The 22,617-nt window shown below is 49.1% G+C and overlaps 1 protein-coding gene across 2 annotated transcripts in view; it reads left to right on the top strand.

The window, feature by feature from the left end:
* The window catches only part of LOC140404391 (synaptotagmin-4), an 83,113-nt gene extending 60,777 nt beyond the window's left edge, over positions 1-22,336 (top strand). For both annotated transcript variants that reach the window (XM_072492845.1, XM_072492844.1), the window contains exons 2-5: positions 9,120-10,024; positions 15,871-16,027; positions 18,372-18,538; positions 21,497-22,336. In XM_072492845.1, the coding sequence (XP_072348946.1) occupies positions 9,120-10,024; positions 15,871-16,027; positions 18,372-18,538; positions 21,497-21,646 (1,379 nt within the window). In that variant the 3' untranslated portion in view covers positions 21,647-22,336. The remainder of the gene's footprint in view (positions 1-9,119; positions 10,025-15,870; positions 16,028-18,371; positions 18,539-21,496) is intronic.
* The last annotated feature ends 281 nt before the right edge of the window (positions 22,337-22,617 follow it).

The following is a 22,617-nucleotide window of genomic DNA, read 5'->3' as shown; positions in this document are numbered from 1 at the left end:
CAGGATGGTATGTTGCCTCCCTGGTGCCAGGGACCAGGATGTCTCCGAACGGGTAGAGGGCATCCTGAAGGGGGAGGGCAAACAGGCAGAGGTCATTGTACATATTGGTACTAACGACATAGGCAGGAAGGGGCATGAGGTCCTGCAGCAGGAGTTCGGGGAGCTAGGCAGAAAGTTAAAAGACAGGACCTTGAGGGTTGTAATCTCGGGATTACTCCCTGTGCCACGTGCCAGTGAGGCTAGAAATAGGAAGATAGAGCAGCTAAACACATGGCTAAACAGCTGGTGTAGGAGGGAGGGTTTCCGTTATCTGGACCACTGGGAGCTCTTCCGGGGCAGGTGTGACCTGTATAAGAAGGACGGGTTGCATCTAAACCGGAGAGGCATAAATATCCTGGCCGCGAGGTTTGCTAGTGTCACACGGGAGGGTTTAAACTAGTATGGCAGGGGGGTGGGCACGGGAGCAATAGGTCAGAAGGTGAGAGCATTGAGGGAGAACTAGGGAATAGGGACAGTGTGGCTCTGAGGCAGAGCAGACAGGGAGAAGTTGCTGAACACAGCGGGTCTGGTGGCCTGAAGTGCATATGTTTTAATGCAAGAAGTATTACGGGTAAGGCAGATGAACTTAGAGCTTGGATTAGTACTTGGAACTATGATGTTGTTGCCATTACAGAGACCTAGTTGAGGGAAGGGCAGGATTGGCAGCTAAACGTTCCAGGATTTAGATGTTTCAGGCGGGATAGAGGGGGATGTAAAAGGGGAGGCGGAGTTGCGCTACTGGTTCGGGAGAATATCACAGCTGTACTGCGGGAGGACACCTCAGAGGGCAGTGAGGCTATATGGGTAGAGATCAGGAATAAGAAGGGTGCAGTCACAATGTTGGGGGTTTACTACAGGCCTCCCAACAGCCAGCGGGAGATAGAGGAGCAGATAGGTAGACAGATTTTGGAAAAGAGTAAAAATAACAGGGTTGTGGTGATGGGAGACTTCAACTTCCCCAATATTGACTGGGGCTCACTTAGTGCCAGGGGCTTAGACGGGGCGGAGTTTGTAAGGAGCATCCAGGAGGGCTTCTTAAAACAATTTGTAGACAGTCCAACTAGGGAAGGGGCGGTACTGGACCTGGTATTGGGGAATGAGCCCGGCCAGGTGGTAGATGTTTCAGTAGGGGAGCATTTCGGTAACAGTGACCACAATTCAGTAAGTTTTAAAGTACTGGTGGACAAGGATAAGAGTGGTCCTAGGATGAATGTGCTAAATTGGGGGAAGGCTAATTATAACAATATTAGGCGGGAACTGAAGAACATAGATTGGGGGCGGATGTTTGAGGGCAAATCAACATCTGACATGTGGGAGGTTTTCAAGTGTCAGTTGAAAGGAATTCAGGACCGGCATGTTCCTGTGAGGAAGAAGGATAAATATGGCAATTTTCGGGAACCTTGGATGACGAGAGATATTGTAGGCCTCGTCAAAAAGAAAAAGGACTAAAAGGCTGGGAACAGACGAAATCTGCGTGGAATATAAGGAAAGTAGGAAGGAACTTAAGCAAGGAGTCAGGAGGGCTAGAAGGGGTCACGAAAAGTCATTGGCAAATAGGGTTAAGGAAAATCCCAAGGCTTTTTACACGTACATAAAAAGCAAGAGGGTAGCCAGGGAAAGGGTTGGCCCACTGAAGGATAGGCAAGGGAATCTATGTGTGGAGCCAGAGGAAATGGGCGAGGTACTAAATGAATACTTTGCATCAGTATTCACCAAAGAGAAGAAATTGGTAGATGTTGAGTCTGGAGAAGGGTGTGTAGATAGCCTGGGTCACATTGAGATCCAAAAAGACGAGGTGTTGGGTGTCTTAAAAAATATTAAGGTAGATAAGTCCCCAGGGTCTGATGGGATCTACCCCAGAATACTGAAGGAGGCTGGAGAGGAAATTGCTGAGGCCTTGACAGAAATCTTTGGATCCTCGCTGTCTTCAGGGGATGTCCCGGAGGACTGGAGAATAGCCAATGTTGTTCCTCTGTTTAAGAAGGGTAGCAAGGATAATCCCGGGAACTACAGGCCGGTGAGCCTTACTTCAGTGGTAGGGAAATTACTGGAGAGAATTCTTCGAGACAGGATCTACTCCCATTTGGAAGCAAATGGACGTATTAGTGAGAGGCAGCACGGTTTTGTGAAGGGAAGATCGTGTCTCACTAACTTGATAGAGTTTTTCAAGGAGGTCACTAAGATGATTGATGCAGGTAGGGCAGTGGATGTTGTCTATATGGACTTCAGTAAGGCCTTTGACAAGGTCCCTCACGGTAGACTAGTACAAAAGGTGAAGTCACACGGGATCAGGGGTGAGCTGGCAAGGTGGATACAGAACTGGCTAGGCCATAGAAGGCAGAGAGTAGCAATGGAAGGATGCTTTTCTCATTGGAGGGCTGTGACCAGTGGTGTTCCACAGGGATCAGTGCTGGGACCTTTGCTCTTTGTAGTATATATAAATGATTTGGAGGAAAATGTAACTGGTCTGATTAGTAAGTTTGCAGACGACACAAAGGTTGGTGGAATTGCGGATAGCGATGAGGACTGTCGGAGGATACAGCAGGATTTAGATTGTTTGGAGACTTGGGCGGAGAGATGGCAGATGGAGTTTAATCCGGACAAATGTGAGGTAATGCATTTTGGAAGGTCTAATGCAGGTAGGGAATATACAGTGAATGGTAGAACCCTCAAGAGTATTGAAAGTCAAAGAGATCTAGGAGTACAGGTCCACAGGTCATTGAAAGGGGCAACACAGGTGGAGAAGGTAGTCAAGAAGGCATACGGCATGCTTGCCTTCATTGGCCGGGGCATTGAGTATAAGAATTGGCAAGTCATGTTGCAGCTGTATAGAACCTTAGTTAGGCCACACTTGGAGTATAGTGTTCAATTCTGGTCGCCACACTACCAGAAGGATGTGGAGGCTTTAGAGAGGGTGCAGAAGAGATTTACCAGGATGTTGCCTGGTATGGAGGGCATTAGCTATGAGGAGCGGTTGAATAAACTCGGTTTGTTCTCACTGGAACGAAGGAGGTTGAGGGGAGACCTGATCGAGGTCTACAAAATCATGAGGGGCATAGACAGAGTGGATAGTCAGAGGCTTTGCCCCAGGGTAGAGGGGTCAATTACTAGGGGGCATAGGTTTAAGGTGAGAGGGGCAAGGTTTAGAGTAGATGTACGAGGCAAGTTTTTTACGCAGAGGGCAGTGGGTGCCTGGAACTCACTACCGGAGGAGGTGGTGGAAGCAGGGACGATAGTGACATTTAAGGGGCATCTTGACAAATACATGAATAGGATGGGAACAGAGAGATACGGACCCAGGAAGTGTAGAAGATTGTAGTTTAGTCGGGCAGCATGGTCGGCACGGGCTTGGAGGGCCGAAGGGCCTGTTCCTGTGCTGTACGTTTCTTTGTTCTTTGTTGTTCTATATACAGTAACGGGCTAGGCAAGGGCTGTCGCCACGCCTACGTCTGCGAACGTCACTGCTCAAGTTCTGAGTCATGTGCCTTCTTGCATCACGGTGTGGGCGGCACTGTACCCAGCCACACATTAACCCTCAATGGGCCAGACCCTTATGTTACAGAGTGCTTTAACTGAAGCGGCCCATAACTTTACAATTTATGGGGATACTATGTAAATTAATGGCTCATTATGTAGTTCCATCAGCCAAGATGCAAAACGTCACCAGATCACCAGGTGATCCTCCAGTGGAGACGCATCAAACCCATCTTGATCCTATGCTTCAAATCTCGACAAAAGCATTCACAGTCCTTGGTCAGAGGGCTGCTAAGAGCCAACCGCAATGCTGTGGGTCTGGACTCCCAGGTAGGCCAGGCCGGGCAAGTATGGCAGATTTCCCCCCCGAAAGTGAAACAGATGGGCTTCTGTGACAATTGCTGATGGCTTTATGGCCACTGTCACTGAGCCAAGCTCTTCGATTCAAGGTTTATTAATTAATTTCCAATTCCACCAGCTGCTGTGGTGGGATTTGAACCTATGTCCCCAGAGCATCAGCCTGGGTGTCTGGATGACTAATCCAGTAACTACGTCGGGTCTCCCCATATTAAGAGAAAGCACAGATTCTTCAATTGCATGTTTAAGTGAATTATTTAAGGAAGGCATTTTCTTACGGCGGAATGGTGGCGCGGTGGTTAGCACTGCTGCCTCACAGCGCCAGAGACATGGGTTCGATTCCGGCCTTGGGTCACTGCCTGTGCAGAGTTTGCACTTTCTCCCCGTGACTGTGCGGGTTTCCTCCGGGTGCTCCAGTTTTCACCCACAGCCCAAAGATGTGCAGGTGAGGTAGATTGGCTATGCTAGAATTTCCCCCCAGTGTCCAAAGATGTGCAGATTAGATGGGGTTACGGGGTTGTGGTGGGGTAATGGGCCTAGTTGGGGTGCTCTTCCGGAGGGTTGGTGCAGACCCGGTGGGCCGAATGGCCTCCTTCTGCACTCTTTGGATTCTAATGAGAATGAAGCCTGCAGGTTTGCTTCAAAGTGAATGGGTTCTGATATTCTGCAGGATTAAGACAATCCAGTGGGGTTAGCCAACAAAGTACAAATCCAGAGGCTGGGATCTTGCGGGTCCGGCACCGCGGGTTTCGTCACAGCGGATGCAGCTGGACAGCCAGAGGGACAGGAAGATTCCACCAGCGAGAGGGGCTGGGAAATCCCAGCCAGAGACTTTTGTGAGCTGGTTTTGTGTAGGTTTAGACTCCAGGTTCGCGCTGACCAGGGAAGGACTTTGTAAGCAAAATGGCAGTGCCCAGTTAGAAAATGGCGTTACACGTAGGGCGGAGATTTACCGATCTTTCCTGCTGAAGACGGGGCTCAATTCTGGCCTTGGGTGACTGTCTGTGCGGAGTCTGCACGTTCTCCCCGTGTCTGCGTGGGTTTCCTCCGGGTGCTCCGGTTTCCTCCCACAGTCCAAACATGTGCAGGTTAGATGGGGTTATGGGGATAGAGCAGCGGGAGTGGGCCTGGGTAGAATGCTCTTTCAGAGGATCGGTGCAGACTCGATGGACCGAACGGCCTCCTTCTGCACTATAGGAGTTTGATGGTTCTGACAACAACTTGTATTTATATAGCACCTTCTAATGTATTAAAATGCCGCATGGTTCTTCACAAGAGAATTAGGAAGCAAAATTAGACACTGAGGCACTTTGGGCAATATGACTGCAGATTACTAAAAGCTTGGTCAAGAGAGGGCTGTGTTTTCCGGGTGTGATCGGAAAATGTGTCCAAGCCATTCTAAAGTTCATTGACTTTGGCTGCAGTGGAAAATCAAACCCGTGGAAAATTCCACCCGTCAGTTTTAAAGGATGTCTCTGAGGAGGAAAGAAGGATAGAGATGGAGAAGTTTAGGCTGGAAATTTCGGAGCTGAGGCCCAGGCAACTGATGAAATGGGCACCAAAGGTGGAGTGTTTAAAAGCTGTGATGCTCGCAAGCATGAATAGTCAAATGCTAAATATTCCCTGTATTCTCCTTCAGCCGTACAACTTCCCAGGAAATCTGCGCCCCTCCAGTCTAACCTCCTGCGCAGTCCTGATTTGGATGAATCCACCAAAGATGCCTGCACCTGCCTCGGAGTTACGCCCTAGAATTCACTCCCTAAACCTCTCCACTTCTCAAACTCTCACACCTCCAACAAGACGTTCCTTAAAACCTATTTGCGTTTGGTCACCTGTCCGTAAATCTCCTTACATGACTCAGTGTCCATAGTTCCGTAAATCACATCGGCACATTTCACATTGAAGGCACCAACTTGGCCATGGTAAGATGAGCCACAATTTGTAAGTAACGTTTCTCAGTATTTGTCAACTGATTTTCCTTTGAAGAGCGATTGCTTTTGAATATCTGAAACAGAGCCATCTTTAACAAGCTGCAAATATCCGTTGACATTTCCAAATGGTCGAGTGATGAGGGCTCATGTGAAAGGTGTTGGGTTTTGTTTAATATTTGTAGGCATCGCCGACTAGGCCAGGATTCATTGCCCATCCCTAATTGCCCTTGAGAAGGTGGTGGTGAGCCGCCGCCTTGAGCCGCTGCAGTCCATATAGACTATAGGTACACCCGCAGTGCTGTTAGGGAGGGAGTTCCTTGGCTTTGATCCAGCCACAGTGAAGAAACAGCGAAGTGGTGTGAAGTTAAAAACTCACCACTATTCTTAGAATTCGCCCTATACCAAAAAAAGGGTTGATATTCTAAATGGTGAACAGGAATTCTCACTCCCCGACTCCGATGCAGGCTTCTGAGGCGAGGGGGCTACCACCTGAGCCTGAGCTGGCAATTTGCTCCTTCGAGGCCTCCAGACCTCCATTTGAGACCATAAGACATAGGAGCGGAAGTAAGGCCATTCGGCCCATCGAGTCCACTCCACCATTCAATCATGGCTGATTACATTGTGTCCTTTGTGATGTTCAAAATGCTTTGACTTCAAGAGGTGTTACTTCTAATTCCTGTCATTTCTATAGTTTTATTCTCCAATTGTGTCCTCAGCTCATAATTTTGACTTTGATTTTGGCTTTGAATTATGTTTCTCATAGACTGATAGTCTCCAGTTTTCTTTAATTTACCCAGTATTAGCAAATTTTCACACCTAGAATTATCACCAAATTCAACTGAACCTCATCCATGCTTTTCCAGATGTTTACTAAGATAGTTACTTTCAATGAAGGTGTGAGCCATTGTTTTTGGCTTCATTCAAAATCCTGTTTGTCTTGTTTGCTAAACCTGCTTGACCAAGGCTATCTGCATTTTACAATCCTGCTCTTTGCAGCTGCTGTTAACCCTTTGTGGGATCTTGCCCTCTATTCTCTCATGTTTCTCTCAGACCAGATATTGCCAGACTTCCATGTTTCAAATGACACATCTTTCCATATTTTCAATAGGAGGTGGCGTTCCCATATGTCTGCTGCCCTTGTCCTACTAGATGGTGGTGGTCGCGGGTGTGGAAGGTGTGCCTAAGGCACCATTGATATGCTGCAGTGCGTCTTGTAGATGGTACACACAGCTGCCACTGGGCGTCGGTGGTGGAGGGAGTGAATGTTGAAGGTGGTGAATGTTTATTGTGGGGGATGGGGCGAATGTTGAAGTGGGTGGAGGGAGTGACCGTTTATAGTAGTGCATTATAGAGCTCATTATAGAACTCGGGGAGAGACATTCTGAGGTTCTTGAACAAATCGTCATAGGGAGTGACAAGGTATTGGATTGGATTTTGTTTATTGTCACGTGTACCGAGGTACAGTGAAAAGTATTTTTCTACGAGAAGCTCAACAGATCATTAAGTACATGGGAAGAAAATAAAAGAAAAGAAAATACATAAAAGAAAATACATAATAGGGCAACACAAAGTATACAATGTAACTACATAAGCACCGGCATCAGGTGAAGCACACAGGGTGTAGTGTTAATGAGGTCAGTCCATAAGAGGGTGGTTTAGGGGTCTGGTGACAGTGGGGAAGAAGCTGTTTTTGAGTCTGTTCGTGCGTGTTCTCAGACTTTTGTATCTCCTGCCCGATGGAAGAAGTTAGAAGAGTGTGTAAGTCGGTTGGGAGGGGTCTTTGATTATGCTGCCCGCTTTCCCCAGGCAGCGGGAGGTGTAGATGGAGTCAATGGATGGGAGGCAGGTTCAAGTGATGGACTGGGCTGTGTTCATGACTCTCTGAAGTTTCTTGCGGTCCTGGGCCGAGCAGTTGCCATACCAGGCTGTGATGCAGCCAGATAGGATGCTTTCTATGGTGCATTTGTAAAAGTTGGTAAGAGTTAATGCGGACATGCCAGATTTCCTTAGTTTCCTGAGGAAGTATAGGCGCTCTTGTGCTTTCTTGGTGGTAGCGTCGACGTGGGTGGACCAGGACAGATTTTTGGAGATGTATACCCCTAGGAATTTGAAACTGCTAACCATCTCCACCTCGGCCCCGTTGATGCTGACAGGGGTGTGTACAGTACTTTGCTTATTTGAGGTGTTGGCAGGCTTGGAAGTGGACAAATCTCCACGTCCGATGAATTGTGTCCCAGGATCCTGTGGGAAGCGAGGGAGGAGTTTGCAGGGGCTCTGACCCAAATTTGTCATTCCTCTCTGGTCTTGGGGGAGGTGCCAGAGGACTGGAGAACAGCTAATGTGGTCCCACAGTAACTTCATTTGAAGCCTACTTGTGACAATAAGCGATGACGATATGGGGGAGGGGTAGGATCATGAAGTTTGTGGATGACACAAAGATTGCCCGGGTGGTTAACAGTGAGGTTGAGTATCTTGGGTTACAGGAAGATATAGACGGGATGGTTAAATGGGCAGAAAAGTGACAGATGGAATTTAACCCTGAAAAGTGTGAGGTGATGCACTTTGGAAGGAGTAATGTGACAAGGAAGTACTCAATGAATGGCCTGAAACAGGGAAGTTCCAAGGAACAAAGGGACCTTGGCGTGTTCGTCCATAGATCTCTGATGGCAGAAGGACAGGTTAATAGGGTGGTAAAAAAGGCATATGGGTCACTTACCTTTGTCAATCAAGGCATGGATTACAAAAGCAGGGAGGTCATGTTGGAGCTGTCTGGAACTTTGATGAGGCCACAGCTGGAGTACTGTGTGTAATTCTGGTCGCCACATTATAGGAAGGTTGTGATTGCACTGGAGGGGATTCACCAGGATGTTGTCTGGGATGGAACATTTAAATTATGAAGAGAGGTTGGATAGGCTTGGGTTGTTTTCGCTGGAGCAGAGAAGATTGGAGGGGTGACCTGATCACGGTGTACATGATCATGAGGGGCATGGACAGGGTGGATAGGGAGCAGCTGTTCCCGAGTTGAAGGGTCAGGTACGAGGGGACACAAGTTCAAGGTGAGGGGCAGAAGGTTTAGGGGGGATTTGAGGGAAAACATTTTTCCCCAGAGGGTGGTGATGGTCTGGGATGCGCTGCTTGGGATAGTGGTGGAGGCGGGTTGCGTCTTAACATTCAAGTCTACGGGCCAAGTGCTGGCCAATGGGATTAGGTGGGCAGGTCAGGTGTTTTTCATGCAACGGTGCAGACTCGATGGGCCGAAGGGCCTCTTGTACGCTGTAACATTGTGATTTTGTGATTAACATCTCTGTTTTGGTTCAGTGCATCTGCAGGTGCTCCTTGGCGCTGGCCTTGCCTTTCTCTGCTTCTGTCTGATCGTTGGCTGCGCAATCTGCTGGCGGAGAGGAAAACAGCGGGGTTACGCTGACATCAAAGACCAGGCATTGGAGCGCATCGTGATGGACACCAGCTTGCCTTTGCCGGGGAACACCAGCTCGCCCATCAAGCAGCAGTATGAGGAGGTACACGGCCTGGTCTTGGACTATCCGGCGTGCGATGTGAGTGCCCTGGCGGACTTTGAGCCCGACGCCCACTACACACCTGGCCCCCATGGCAGAGCCTCTCTTCCGTCCATTCCGCCCATCCAGAAAGCCGGCCTGGTCAGCAAAACCAGGAGAATTCTGGAGCGGCGCTGCACGGTCTCGGGCGACTGCTCCCTCCTCACCGAACACGGCACCTTTCGAAGCGCAGCTTCCAAGACCTTGGGCCCCAGGTTGGGCCAATCCCAGACCACGCCTGACGAGCTGGCGGGCGCCAAGACGAAGCAGAGGCCGCTCTTGCACTTCACGCTCTTCTACTCTGCTTATGAGGCCACCTTGACGGTGGCGGTCCTGGGCATCACCAAACTGCCCAAGAAATTCGGCACCAGCTGCGACTCCTACGTGAAGGTCTACCTGCTCCCGAGGTTCATGGAGCCACAGCAGACCGCCGTCCGCAGGAAGAGCCTGAATCCGGAATACCGAGAGAGCTTTCAATTCTCGGGATGCACCTTGGAGGAGACCAGGTGCTTCACCCTTCGCTTTGCCGCCTACATCAAAGAGTTTCACAATTTTAAAGACACGTTTGTTGGCGAGGTGCTTTTTGCCTGTGAGCAGGGAGACTGGAAGCTGGATGTTCCCTCGACCTATACCAGGGAACTCGCCTCTTCCAAGACAAAGCTCAAAAAGGTAAGAGGCTCCAAAAGCTGGTTGTGTGGGCTCAATTTTAAGTGTTTGGGCAGGAGGGCAAGGGTGGCATGGTTTAGTTACTCCACCTGTGTTTGCAGCCAGACTGACCAACTCTCAGAGTCCATCCCCCTGCTGGCTAACGCTTAATCTGAAAACAAAACAGGACCCAGATGGGTCCTGTTCTCGCCTCTCGAGCCACAAGGTTGTGAGTTCACTTCCCACTCCAAAGACCTAAGCTAAAATAATACTGAAATTTCCCCTGTAGTACCATGGGAATGCTGCACTGTCGGAGATGCTGTTTCCAGAACGAAGCATTTGAAACCCATTTGCGTGTAGTTTGCACGTTCTCCCCGTGTCTGCGTGGGTTTCACCCCCACAACCCAAAGGGCAGGACGGTAGCACAGTGGTTAGCACTGTTGCTTTGCAACGCCAGGATCCCAGGTTCGATTCCCGGCTTGGGCCACTGTCTGTGCGGAGTCTCCCGACTTAGGTCACTGTGCGGAGTCTGCACATTCTCCTCGTGTCTGCGTGGGTTTCCGCCGGGTGCCTCCCACAGTCCAAAGATGTGAGGGTTAGGTGGATTGGCCATGCTAAATTGCCTCTTATAGTGTCCAAAAAGGTTAGGTTGGGTTACGGGGGATAGGGGGGAGGCGTGGGCTTGGATGGGGCGCTTGTTCCAAGGGCCGGTGCCGACTCGATGGCCCGAATGGCCTCCTTCTGCACTGTCGATTCTATGACACTCTTTGGCTCACTGATGTCCTTTAGGGAAAGAGATCTGTCATCCTTACCCGGTCTGGCTGACATGTGACTCCAGACTCACAGCAACGTGTGTTAACTGCCCCTCTGTAGTGGCCCAGCAGGATTCTTAGCTGCAGGGCAATTAGGGATGGGCAAGAAATCCCGGCCCAGCCAGACATGCCCACACCCCGTGAAAGAATAAAGAAAAAGAAAATTGACTTACCCTCAATCTAAATTTTTTTTTGATGAACAGTGAATAGATAACCAACCAAATCAAAATGACTTTGCAAATCAGTGAGAAATCCGCTTTAGGTATACTGGTGTGGTCCTCGAGAAATCTTCTCCGGTCATGGGTTGAATGTAAGGTCAGAGCTGAGGTACAGCCACGGGATAGAGAGGTAAGGATCGAGTCAAAGGGCTGAGACAGGGAACGAGTGGATGGTCTGGGAAGTGGGTAAGACATCAGGAGTCAGCTGGAACTGGCAGCTACGGCGCCAGGACGCTGCAGGCGGGCATTACGGAGATAAGTTCCTCACGTCTTTTGTTTTCCATGTTTGCTGGGTCAGCCTCGTTCAGCAGGAACTCTGGCTGGGTTCGAGGCAGCTGAGTGAGAGAACCCAATTGACTTTTCTTGCTGGCTGATTGATTTTCCTGCTGGAAGCGATGAATCCACCAGTTAGCACAGTCAGACCCAAGTTAAACAGCCCACAGTTAAAGCTACATTCACAACAAACAAGGAATGATACAAACTAGGCAGCACAAGTGGATAGCACTGTGGCTTCACAGCGCCAGGGTCCCAGGTTCGATTCCCCGCTGTGTCACTGTCTGTGCGGAGTCTGCGCGTTGTCTGCGTGGGTTTCCTCCGGGTGCTCCGGTTTGCTCCCACAATCCAAAGACGTGCAGGTTAGGTGGATTGGCCATGATAAATTGCCCTTAGTGACCAAAAAGGTTGGGAGGGGTTATTGGGTTACGGGGATAGGGTGGAAGTGACGGCTTAAGTGGGTCGGGGCAAAATGGCCTCCTTCTGTTCTGTGTTCTAAATTATCCGGGCCCTGCTTGTTTCTTTAACTCTCCTTTGCCCTAATGCTTCACCCATTGACCCTCTCCCATCCTCCTTCCCCAACCTCCCCTACTGGATAGTCTGAACAACCGCTCCCTTTATAACCAGAATGTGGCAACAAGGGGATTTTCACAGTAACTTCATTGCAGTGTTAATGTAAGCCCACTTGTGACAATAAAGATTATTAAAAAGGGGTTGAAAGGCTCAGGGCGTGATCAAACGGCCTCGTCGCCCTACCCGGTGACACAGCGAGGCCATTCAATCTCGCAAGAAGGGGCGACATGCTGGCGCAGTGGTTAGTACTGCTGTCTCACGCCGCCGAGGTCCCAGGTTCGATCACGACCCCGGGTCACTGTCCGTGTGGAGGTTGCACATTCTCCCCGTGTCTGCGTGGGTCTCACCCCCACAACCCAAAGATGTGTGGGGTATCCTGGCACAAACACTGCCACCCAGGCACCTTGGCACTACCACCCAGGATGGCAGTACCCAGGTACCAGGTTGTCCGTGCAGAGATCAGGCCCGGGGTGCCTTTATGAGTTGGGGTGTGGGGGTGCTGGCTCGAGGATCCCAAAACAGGTAAGTTGAGGTGTTGAGGGGGATCCGGAGGCCACGGTAGGGGGAGGTGGAGATATCGGGGTGGCATTTAAAAATGATGAGATGAGCTGGTCAAGGATAATTGCAGCCTTGGCGGGGCGTTCCTCACCGAAGCCAAAATGTAACAGAGTCCAGTTTGATAGCAGGGTCGTTCTTGGAGCTGCAGGTGCCGGGAAACGCCCAAAACAGGCCTCTTGGGTTTTTTTTGCCCCCATTAAATCATGCCCTCGATCACACGGGTTGGTTTTAAGGAACGTCCGAGTGGAGGAGAGCTTTATGAAGGGGCTCCAGAGCCTAGGGCCCAGGAAGCTGAAGGCACGACCACCAATGGTGTAGGGATGAATACAGTGGCTGCGCAATAAAACTGGAATCGGACAGGCGTGGAGATCTCGGATCGCTGTAGGACTGGAGGAGGTGGCAGAGATAGCGATGGAGCTAGACCGTGCAGAGATTTGAACACTAGTTGAAGCAAGCGGTGTTTGGCAACAGATTATGAAAATCGCTTATTGTCACAAGTAGGCTTCAAATGAAGTTACTGTGAAAAGCCCCTAGTCGCCACATTCTGGCGCCTGTTCGGGGAGGCTGGGACGGATTATTTTCACCAGATGCCATTTCCTCCGTGTGTTTGTCACCAATACCCTCGCTCATGTGAATGTACTTGTACGCGAGCATGGGATGATAATTTAAGCCCACTGTTTTCCCTTACTGCGTGTCACTCCACCGGATTGGTAACTTGCCCTTGTGCGCATCAGTTTGTGTAAATATTTCATAATTGCAGACGCAATATGAATGATTAGCCAGTGACTGTTTAACTTTAGAAAGCGCGCACACTATCTTTTATCAATCAGCTTGACTCATGCCAGACAGCAGTAAGTTGATAACAAGAAACATAAATCCACATTTGTGACGCAATTGACTTGATTTCTGGTTATGTTCCAATTCTGCCCCATTGCATTTGAATGGCCATTTATCTATATTAATGTGAGACTCATCAAAGGGAGCAGTAATGTAGCACTCGATTTCCAGCTCTCAGTGTGAGCATGAATTACGCCCAGCACTAGTGATGAGAAGAGTCACGTTTCCTGTACCCCACTCCAACAGGCGCTGTACCTTAAAACCAACCCGTGTGATTGAGGGGTTTTCCATTTCCCACACCAGTCGCCCTCTGATCACTGAGATTGAACATCCATACTAAACGGTGGATTCTGGACGTCGACTGAACTAACTTGATTCACAGGGGATTGGCATTGGTGTTTATCGGGCAGCACGGTAGCATTGTGGATAGCACAATTGCTTCACAGCTCCAGGGTCCCAGGTTCGATTCTGGCTTGGGTCACTGTCTGTGCGGAGTCTGCACACCTTCCCCGTGTCTGCGTGGGTTTCCTCCGGGTGCTCCAGTTTCCTCCCACAGTCCAAAGGTGTGCAGGTTAGGTGGATTGGCCATGATAAATTGCCCTTAGTGTCCAAAATTGCCCTTAGCGTTGGGTGGGGTTACTGGGTTATGGGGATAGGGTTGAGGTGTTGACCTTGGGTAGGGTGCTCTTTCCAAGAGCCGGTGCAGACTCGATGGGCCGAATGGCCTCCTTCTGCACTGTAAATTCTGTGATCTGTGATCAGCTGAATTGGAACACATTCCCAATGGGCTCGCTGCCTTTGGCGTTCAAGGTGGTGGAGGTCGTAGGTTCGCGAGGTGCGGTCGGAGAAACCTTGGGCAGTTGCTACAGTGCAACCTGTAAATAAACGCACAGGAATCACAATGCTTCCCTCGTGTGTTATCGTTTCAACGATTCTTTTAAAGATTATGCTTTGTTCTCGTACTCCAATCCCCTTGCAATAAAGTCCAACATGTCATTTGCTTTCCTTTCTTTTTTAACTAAAGTTATAATACCCATTTTATTTTCCAATTAAGGGGCAGTTTAGCGTGGCAAATCCGCCTACCCTGCCCATCTTTGGGTTGTGGGGGTGAGACCCACGCAGACACGGGGAGAATGTGCAAACTCCACACGGAGAGTGACCTGGGGCCAGGATCAAACCCGGGTCCGCAGTGCCGAGAGGCAGCAATGCTAACCACTGCGCCACTGTGCTGCCCTCCGCCATTTCCTAAATGCTTTCTCTACCTGCATGCCAATTTTATTATTCGAGTGCACGCAAGTCTGTCTGAACATTAACATTTCCAAATATCACACCTTTTCAAGGAATATCCTGCTTTCCTCCACATTAACTTAATTTCACCTGTCTCCACTTCTAAGGGACTAAAGATTACTTTAGCTACTCTCTTCCTTTCAATATACTTGTGGAAGCTCTTTTAATCAGTTGATATATTCCGGGTCAGGTTCCTCTCTCAGTCTACGTTTCTCCCTTTTTATCAACTTTGTTGGTTTCTAAAACATTCCAAATCCTCAAACTATTCTTTGCAACATTATATAGCGCTTCGATAATCTAATACGATCCTCAACCTCATAGAATCCCTACAGTGCAGAACAAGGCCATTCAGCCCATCGAGTCTGCACTGATCCTCTGCAAGAGCATCCTACCTAGGTCCAATCCCCCATCCTATCCATGTAACCCCTCCTAGGGAAATTGTAGCATATCCAATCCACCTAACCTTCACATCTTTGGACAGTGGAGGGAAACCGGAGCATGCGGACACAGGGAGAATGTGCAAACTCCATACGGTCAGTTGCCCAAGGCCGGAATTAAACCCGGGTCTCTGGCACCGTGAAGCAGCAGTGCTAACCACTGTGCCACCCCACTAACTCTCATATGCATTAAAATAGAGAAGGTTAAGGGGGCACTAATTGAGGTTTTCAGGATGACAAGAAATTATGATAGAGAATCCATATCATTCCTACAGTGCCATTCGGCCCATCAAGTCTGCACCAACCCTCCAAAGAACACTCTAACTAGGCCCACTCCCCCTCGCCATCCCTGTAACCTATCCTGCACATCTTTGGACTGTGGGAGGAAATCGGGGTACAGGAAGAAAACTCACGCAGGCACGATGAGAATGTGCAAACTCCACACAGTCACCAGAAGGCCAGAATCAAACCCGGGTCCCTGGCGCTGTGAGGCAGCAGTGATAAACATTGTGCCACCATGCCGCCCAGAACCTGGAGAAAACTTATTTCCTCCAGTATGTTAGTCAATAACTCAAGGTCGGAAATAAAAATCTTTGGCAAAAGATCCAGAAGGGAAACAAGGCAACCATTTTTATTCGTGTGTCAAGGTTTGGAGACATCGATCCAAAAAAAAAAAAGAGATGTTGATTCCATAAATAGCTTTATGAGGTTGAGGAGCCTATTGGTTGCAAATCAGTGAGGTGGGATCATTGAGCATAGAGCATGATGGGATTTTCAAGGAGCCAGCATAGCGCGATGGGCCAAGTGGCCGCCTTCCGTGCTTTGAGTCGCTTTAATGTTTCCATCATAACTAAGAATCCTTGCATTATTTTCAGTGTCTCAGCTCGCAGGACGTGGTGGATCCAACAAGCAGCAAGTTGCTGGGCCAACTCTTCATCCTACTCCAGTACCAGACCCTGGCTAACCGAATCAAGGTCCTGGTTCGAAAGGCCGAGACCCTGGGCAAGCTGACCCGCATGCCAGGCTCACCAGGTGAGAGGTTGCAGGGGTCTGCAGGTCACTGCCCTGGTGTAAAATTAGGCCGATTCCTAATATCAGGTGGGCCTCGAATTTAACCGTTCCAGCACAGACAGTCAGTCTGTGCCAAGTTAGTTCAAGCAGGCAACTAGTTTCTATATCAAAATGCCTCTCTAAAACTCTCCTTGTTACTGAATTATAGAATCTACGGCACGGAGACAGCCGTTCGGCCCACTCTGGTCCATGCCAACCATAAAGCCCATCTAAGCTAACACCATTTGCCTACATTTGGCCCCTATCCCTCTCTAAACCTTTCCTCTCCATGTATCTGTCCAAATGCCTTTTAAATGTTGCCGATGTCCCTGCCTCCACCACTTCCTTCGGCAGCTCATTCCACACACGTACCACCCTCTGTGTAAAAAAAAAAAAAGTTGCTCCTCGGGTTCCCATGAATTCTTTCCCCTCTTAACTTAAACCTGTTGCCCTCTAGCTCTCGATTCCCCAACACTGGGAAAAGGACTGAGTGCATTCACCTTACCCATGCCTCTCATGATCTTGTACACCTCTATAAGATCACCCCGCAGTCTCTGACGCGCCAAAGAAAAAAGTCCTAGCCGGTCCAATCTCTCCCTGTAACCCAGTCCCTCGAGTCCTGGCAACATCCTTGTGAATCTCTTCTGCACTCTCTCCAGTTTAATAACATCTTTCCTCTGGCAAGGTGACCAAAACTGAACATAGTGTATCACTGTTAAAGAACATTTTGGGCCTTTGGCTAGAAGGAACATTCCCAATTTTGTGTGCCTGTCTCTCTGTCTCTAAACTTTCTTGGTCATGACAGACAGGGAAGCCAGCGAGATAAACAGACCGATTGAGAAAATGGCCTCTTGGAGGTACGTCAGCCGAGGAGAGATTGGGCCCTTCCCGACTTTGGTGCACACGTCACAACAAAAATTCAGGCCTCTCAACACGCTTGGGATATTAACTACAGCTACACGGCGTTCACACATGTCTTCTCCCTGGTGTGAAAAACAGCTCACATTGATACAGGGCCTGGAATGAAGCCAAATGTTCCCAAGGCCCCAAACAAAAACGTTACGAAGCAAAATCTGACGCTGAGGCTACATAAGATAACATGATCGAAATCTTGGTCAAAGAGTTAGGTCTTAAAGAGGGAGAAAGAGGCGAAGGAGAGAGGTGGAGTCTGAGTCTCCGAACAAGGAAGCTGATGGAAGTGGCGCCAGTCACGGGGTGATGGAAGCTGGGGGTGAGCAGGCGCCGTTTACGCAAAAATTTAAATTGCAGAGTGTGCATATATTTTTTCAAATCAGCACGGTAGCATTGTGGATAGCACAATTGCTTCACAGCTCCAGGGTCCCAGGTTCGATTCCGGCTTGGGTCACTGTCTGTGCGGAGTCTGCACGTTCTCCCCGTGTGTGCGTGGGTTTCCTCCGGGTGCTCCGGTTTCCTCCCACAGTCCAAAGATGTGCAGGTTAGGTGGATTGGCCATGATAAATTGCCCTTGGTGTCCAAAATTGCCCTTAGTGCTGGGTGGGGTTACTGGGTTATGGGGATAAGGTGGAGGTGGTTGATCTTGGGTAGGATGCTCTTTCCAAGAGCCGGTGCAGACTCGATGGGCCGAATGGCCTCCTTCTGCACTGTAAATTCTATGATAATTCATTCTCTCCACCTGAGGGTGAGTCCTCACTCGAGGACAATCGCACCAGTAATGGTCACGCTGTGATACCTCATCTCAGGTGACCAATACTCCCGCAAACAGTGGGCGCCTCAGCAGTGGTCAGGTCTATTCCCACACGTGTACTTCCGTCAGCTCGCCTGAACGGGTTTGCTCACCAGCTTTTCCTGGTCAAGTTGCTTTGTTTGAGATAGGCCCAAGGGGCATTTTCTCCAACCACCCTTCAGTAATCCGCCAGTGTAGCGCTTAACGGAACCAGTTCAAATTTACAGGGTGTCAATCAATTGGATAATTCGGATGGCGTGAAAACTGGACGGCCGCCAAACGCGAGTTAGACGACGCAGTGCGCTTCGCAGAAGCAGCAAGGGATAGACAGCTCCGGTGCTCAGCTGCCGCCTTCACCCAGGGCGTGCTTGTCACTAAGTATTCGGCCATTGTGTTTTCAGGCATTTGGGGTGATCTGAGTTGTTGAGGATAATGGTTGATGCCCTCGGTGCTGACGTTCGCCGTTTCAGAGGACGAGTGTCTTAGTGCCAAACGATGCAGCGAATGAGTTAATCCTCCCCATTGGGTGGCTGGACTGGGGCTGGGGGGGTAGGGGTGCGTGCTTAACCCACTGATTAATAAGGTATCCGCCATTGCTCGTCTCCCTATCTTCCTTTGTAGATCACTATGTCATTATAAACCTCCACCAAGGTGGCAAAGTCCTCTCAACAAAGGAAACCAAAACGGCAAGCGGCTACAACCCAGTGTGGAACGCCCCATTTCTGTTTGACGTCCCTCCGGGAGACATTGAAGGTCTGCAGCTCTCTTTGGAGTTTATAGTCATGCAGGTAAGGGCAGTGGCAAACTAAATGTGTCTAACTTGTCGCTTTGAACAGCTTAACGCCCAACATTAGGTCTTGTCCAGCCAAGGTTGGTAGGCTCAATGTTGTGAAACCATGCAGCCAAATTGACCCAATTTAAGGGCACAAAGGCCAATTAGTGGAACAACGCAAACAGATCTCGCTCTTTCCCCATCGGAACATGACGATCTTATGAACAGTGGTTAGTGTCAGGGTCGGGATTCAGAGATTTGGCAGCACAGAACTAGAATATTGTTGAAAGAGAGACATGGTGCTGAAGCTTTTCATAATCCTCCAAAGGAAACTGTCAGAAACAAAGGTGGACTTTTTATAATAATCTTTATTAGTGTCACAAGTAGGCTTACATTAACACGGCAATAAAGTTACTGTGAAAAGGTTATTTACATATATTCAGGTTAAACTTTACACAGCATCGCACTCCCAGTGTAGGCCCTACTGGGAGAATAGGTCTCACCGGTCACTGTCTTGGGCCTTTGTTTAAGCTTTGTCTCATGGGGGCTATGGCAGTTTTCATCTCGTACTCCTAGAATCCCTCTGAAGGAACACATACACCCACTCCCCTGCCTCATCCCCAGAACCCCATCCATCCTTTGGACACGAAGGGGCAATTTTAGCATGTCCAATCCACCTAACCTACACATCTTTGGACTGTGGGAGGAAACTGGAGCACCCGGAGGAAACCCACGCAGACACTGGGGAGAAAGTGCAAACTCCACACAGTCACCCAAGTCTGCAATCTAATCTGGGTCCCTGGCGCTGTGAGGCAGCAGTACTAACCACACTGCCACCCTTGCCACTGTGCCACCCACTCATCGGGACAAACACAAGAATGCCAAATTTCAAACAACCACGACAATTTATACGACAGCAGAAAAGGGTCCTGATTAGTTGACAACTTGATTCTGATTGACCGAGGCTTTGCCACGGCGGACAATATGTTCCTCAAGCTTCCCAGGTAATTCGAAAAAGGTGTAAAGCGTGAACATATTCCTGTTGTTTGAAGAGAATGTAGCCTTGTTTTTGAATGTATATCACTTCTGGCAAATAAGCCACACTACAAGCTCAATTGATTATCTTAAATCGTTTGTTAGTGTAGCTGTCGGCGCACTCATGATTGTTCAGCAAGCGCTGCCCCAATTGGGGAATTACATCTAACAGTGGGCATTTTGTTTGGCTTTCTTGCATTTGTCTTGATGAGTTCGAGACAAAAAAGCTTTGGCAAATTGTCTCTCTTTTCAGCAATCTTCATAGGGTCGAATAACATTATTATCTTACAAGAGTAAAGATCCCGGATGGCAGGGTCATCATAGAATAGAACCACATTGTAATTGTAGAATTAAGGATGAAGGCTTTTAATTAGGAATTTGATACAGTCAAGAAGTTAGTTCATGGCAGATAGGATGCGATGGTTTGATACAGTTGCAACAAATGTGCTGCAGAAGCATCAGTCCATTGTCAGCTTCATACATAGAATATAGAAGCAGGAGGAGGCCATTCGGCCCTTCGAGCCTGCTCAGCCATTCATTATGATCATGGCTGATCATCAAGTTCAATACCCTTATCCCGCCTTCCCCCAAATCCCCTTGATCCCATTAGCCCCAATTCCTTCTTGAAGTAACACAACATTTTGGCCTCAACTACTTTCTGTGGTAGTGAATTCCATAGATACACCACTCTCTGGGTGAAGAAATTTCTCCTCATCTCAGTCCTAAAAGTTTAACCCCCTTATCCTCAAACTAGTTCTGGACTTCCTCCACCATCGGGAACATTCTTCCTGAATCTACCCTGTCTAATCCTGTGAGAATTTTGTAAGTTTCTATGAGATCCCCTCTCACTCTTCTAAACTCCAATGAATACAATCCGAACCGACTCAGTCTCTCCTCATATGACAGTCCCGCCATCCCAGGAATCAGCCTGGCAGACTTTCGCTGCACTCCCTCCATAGCAAGAACATCCTTCCCTCAGATCAGGACACCAAAACTGCCCACAATACTCCAGGTGTGGCCTCACCAACACCCTATTCAAATGAACTAAACAGCTGAAAGGAAAATCGGGCAGGATACTGCAACCCGCTGCACCTATTTTGCGGGTGCAGCGCGCCCCCGGTGGGTAGCGGAGATTCTCTGTCCCCGCAGCCGGCCAATGGGGTTTCCCATTGTTGGCACCCCTACGTCGTTGGGAAATCCGCGGGCGTGAGTGCGCTGCTGGAGAAACGGAGGTTCCCACCCGTGGAGGGTTCAGCCCCTGATGGTTTCCTGGAGGAGGGGTGAATATCCGAGAATGGAATTCTTATCAAATTTGTGCTCCTCATGGAAGAATCTTTTGTGACATGAGTGCATATTGGGAATTTGGAAGGTGTATCATTTATGGTCTTCCAGATATTGAATTCTTATTACGGGGACTGTTTTGTTTTTTCTTTCTTTTTTAAAATAAATTTAGAGCAGTTTGTTCAGACCGAGGACCCAGTTTGTTTTCTTTTGCAGTTTTATTTACGAAGGGGTTGTCATCTGTCCATTCAGACACAGGACAACCAACCATCCTATCCTGCAGCCCCCCCCACCCCCACCCCCACCCCCAACCCATTTTCCACAAATTCTTCAATTCTAGCACCATCTCATTAAAATAACTCCACGTTCTGATTGAACTTATTAAAACCGTAATTTTTCCTTTCTTATCAACTACACAGAGGCAGGTCCCAGTGTTGCCGAGCGTTCGTTAAAGGCCTTGGGCCGTAGCTGGAGACACTTTGGACTTGCCCCCTCAGGGACGTCGGCATGTGGGCATAGCCTCGGAACGGACGCATGGCGTTCTCGCGTTTGGCGCCATTCTTCCCGACTTTGATAAGCACAAGTTTTGTGAAGGAGTGGAAAGCTGGATCCAGTGCAGGTTCACTCGATGCAAGTGTCTTTTTTTCTTGATTTCTAGGGTCGCATTTACACCCGCAGCGGCGCCCTTGGCCACGTGCTCATCGGCGCAAATGCTTCAGAGACGGGACGGACGCATTGGAAGGAGATGTCCAGCCGGGGGCACGTGGAATCGGCCAGATGGCACACCATCCAGCCGGACACTTTCTAGATACACCTCGTACGCATGTGTTTTGTATATCCCCCAACTCCTCTTAACCTATTCAGTGAAACGTAAGAAAACCAATGTGCTAAAAACCCTATGTCCTTTAGGAGCTTAGTGTTGCAGGAGCAAGGTAAACAGTTCCAGACTCTCTCGCTTCCCTGACCTAGGCCTACATGCGTGGTAACCGTTGGCAGCCATTTTGTCACTGATGGCTGGTTGCTAAGGGGCACATGATCAGCTGAGCTTTGACACCAGAGGGCCACAGTCTGCACTGTAAACGTATTTGCCGCTGCTGATCCTACACTGGGAGATTGAAAGCGTTTGAGAACTGCTGAAAAAGACATTCTTCACAGAGTGAAATAAATATATCATGCGGTTGTAATGTGGTTGGTTGTTGGGGGGGGGGGTTGCATGGGGGGGGAACATGACCACAACATCAACTTGAATTGACATAGCACCTTTAACAGAGTGAAGCATTTCAAAGGCGCTTCGCAAGAGCGTCACCAACCAAAATTTGACAGAAGACCACCTCTGGACGCATCAGGAGAGCTGTGCCCAGGGTTAGGTTACTTTTAGAAGGTAAGGGGAAAAGAAAGGCGGAGAGAATGCCAGAATTTAGGGCCTTGGCAGCTGAAGATACATAGTCCATCGTCCGCAATGTTGACGGGGGGAGGGAGGCCGGGGCACGAGCACAAATCATGGATGTGAATGAATTGGGGGGGGGGGGGGGGGGGGAGCGCAAATGCATCATTGCGTTGTCAGGCTGGAGGAGATTAGAGACATGGGGAGTGACGAGGCCATGGAGGGACTTGAAAACTAGGATGATGGATGAATGAGGCTCAGTGGATTCAACCAGTGGCGTTCTGGATGAGCTCATGTTTAATGCAAGTTGGAAGGTTGGGCAGGAAAACCACATTTTCTACAACTTCCCGTACCAAACGGTACGCCACCTTGTGGAATGTTACCGTCACTACAAC

This window comes from Scyliorhinus torazame, chromosome 30 (genome assembly GCF_047496885.1).
Source record: "Scyliorhinus torazame isolate Kashiwa2021f chromosome 30, sScyTor2.1, whole genome shotgun sequence".
NCBI lineage: Eukaryota > Metazoa > Chordata > Chondrichthyes > Carcharhiniformes > Scyliorhinidae > Scyliorhinus > Scyliorhinus torazame.
The sequence above is the reverse complement of the archived record's forward strand: the minus strand, read 5'-3'. Positions and strand labels throughout refer to the sequence as shown.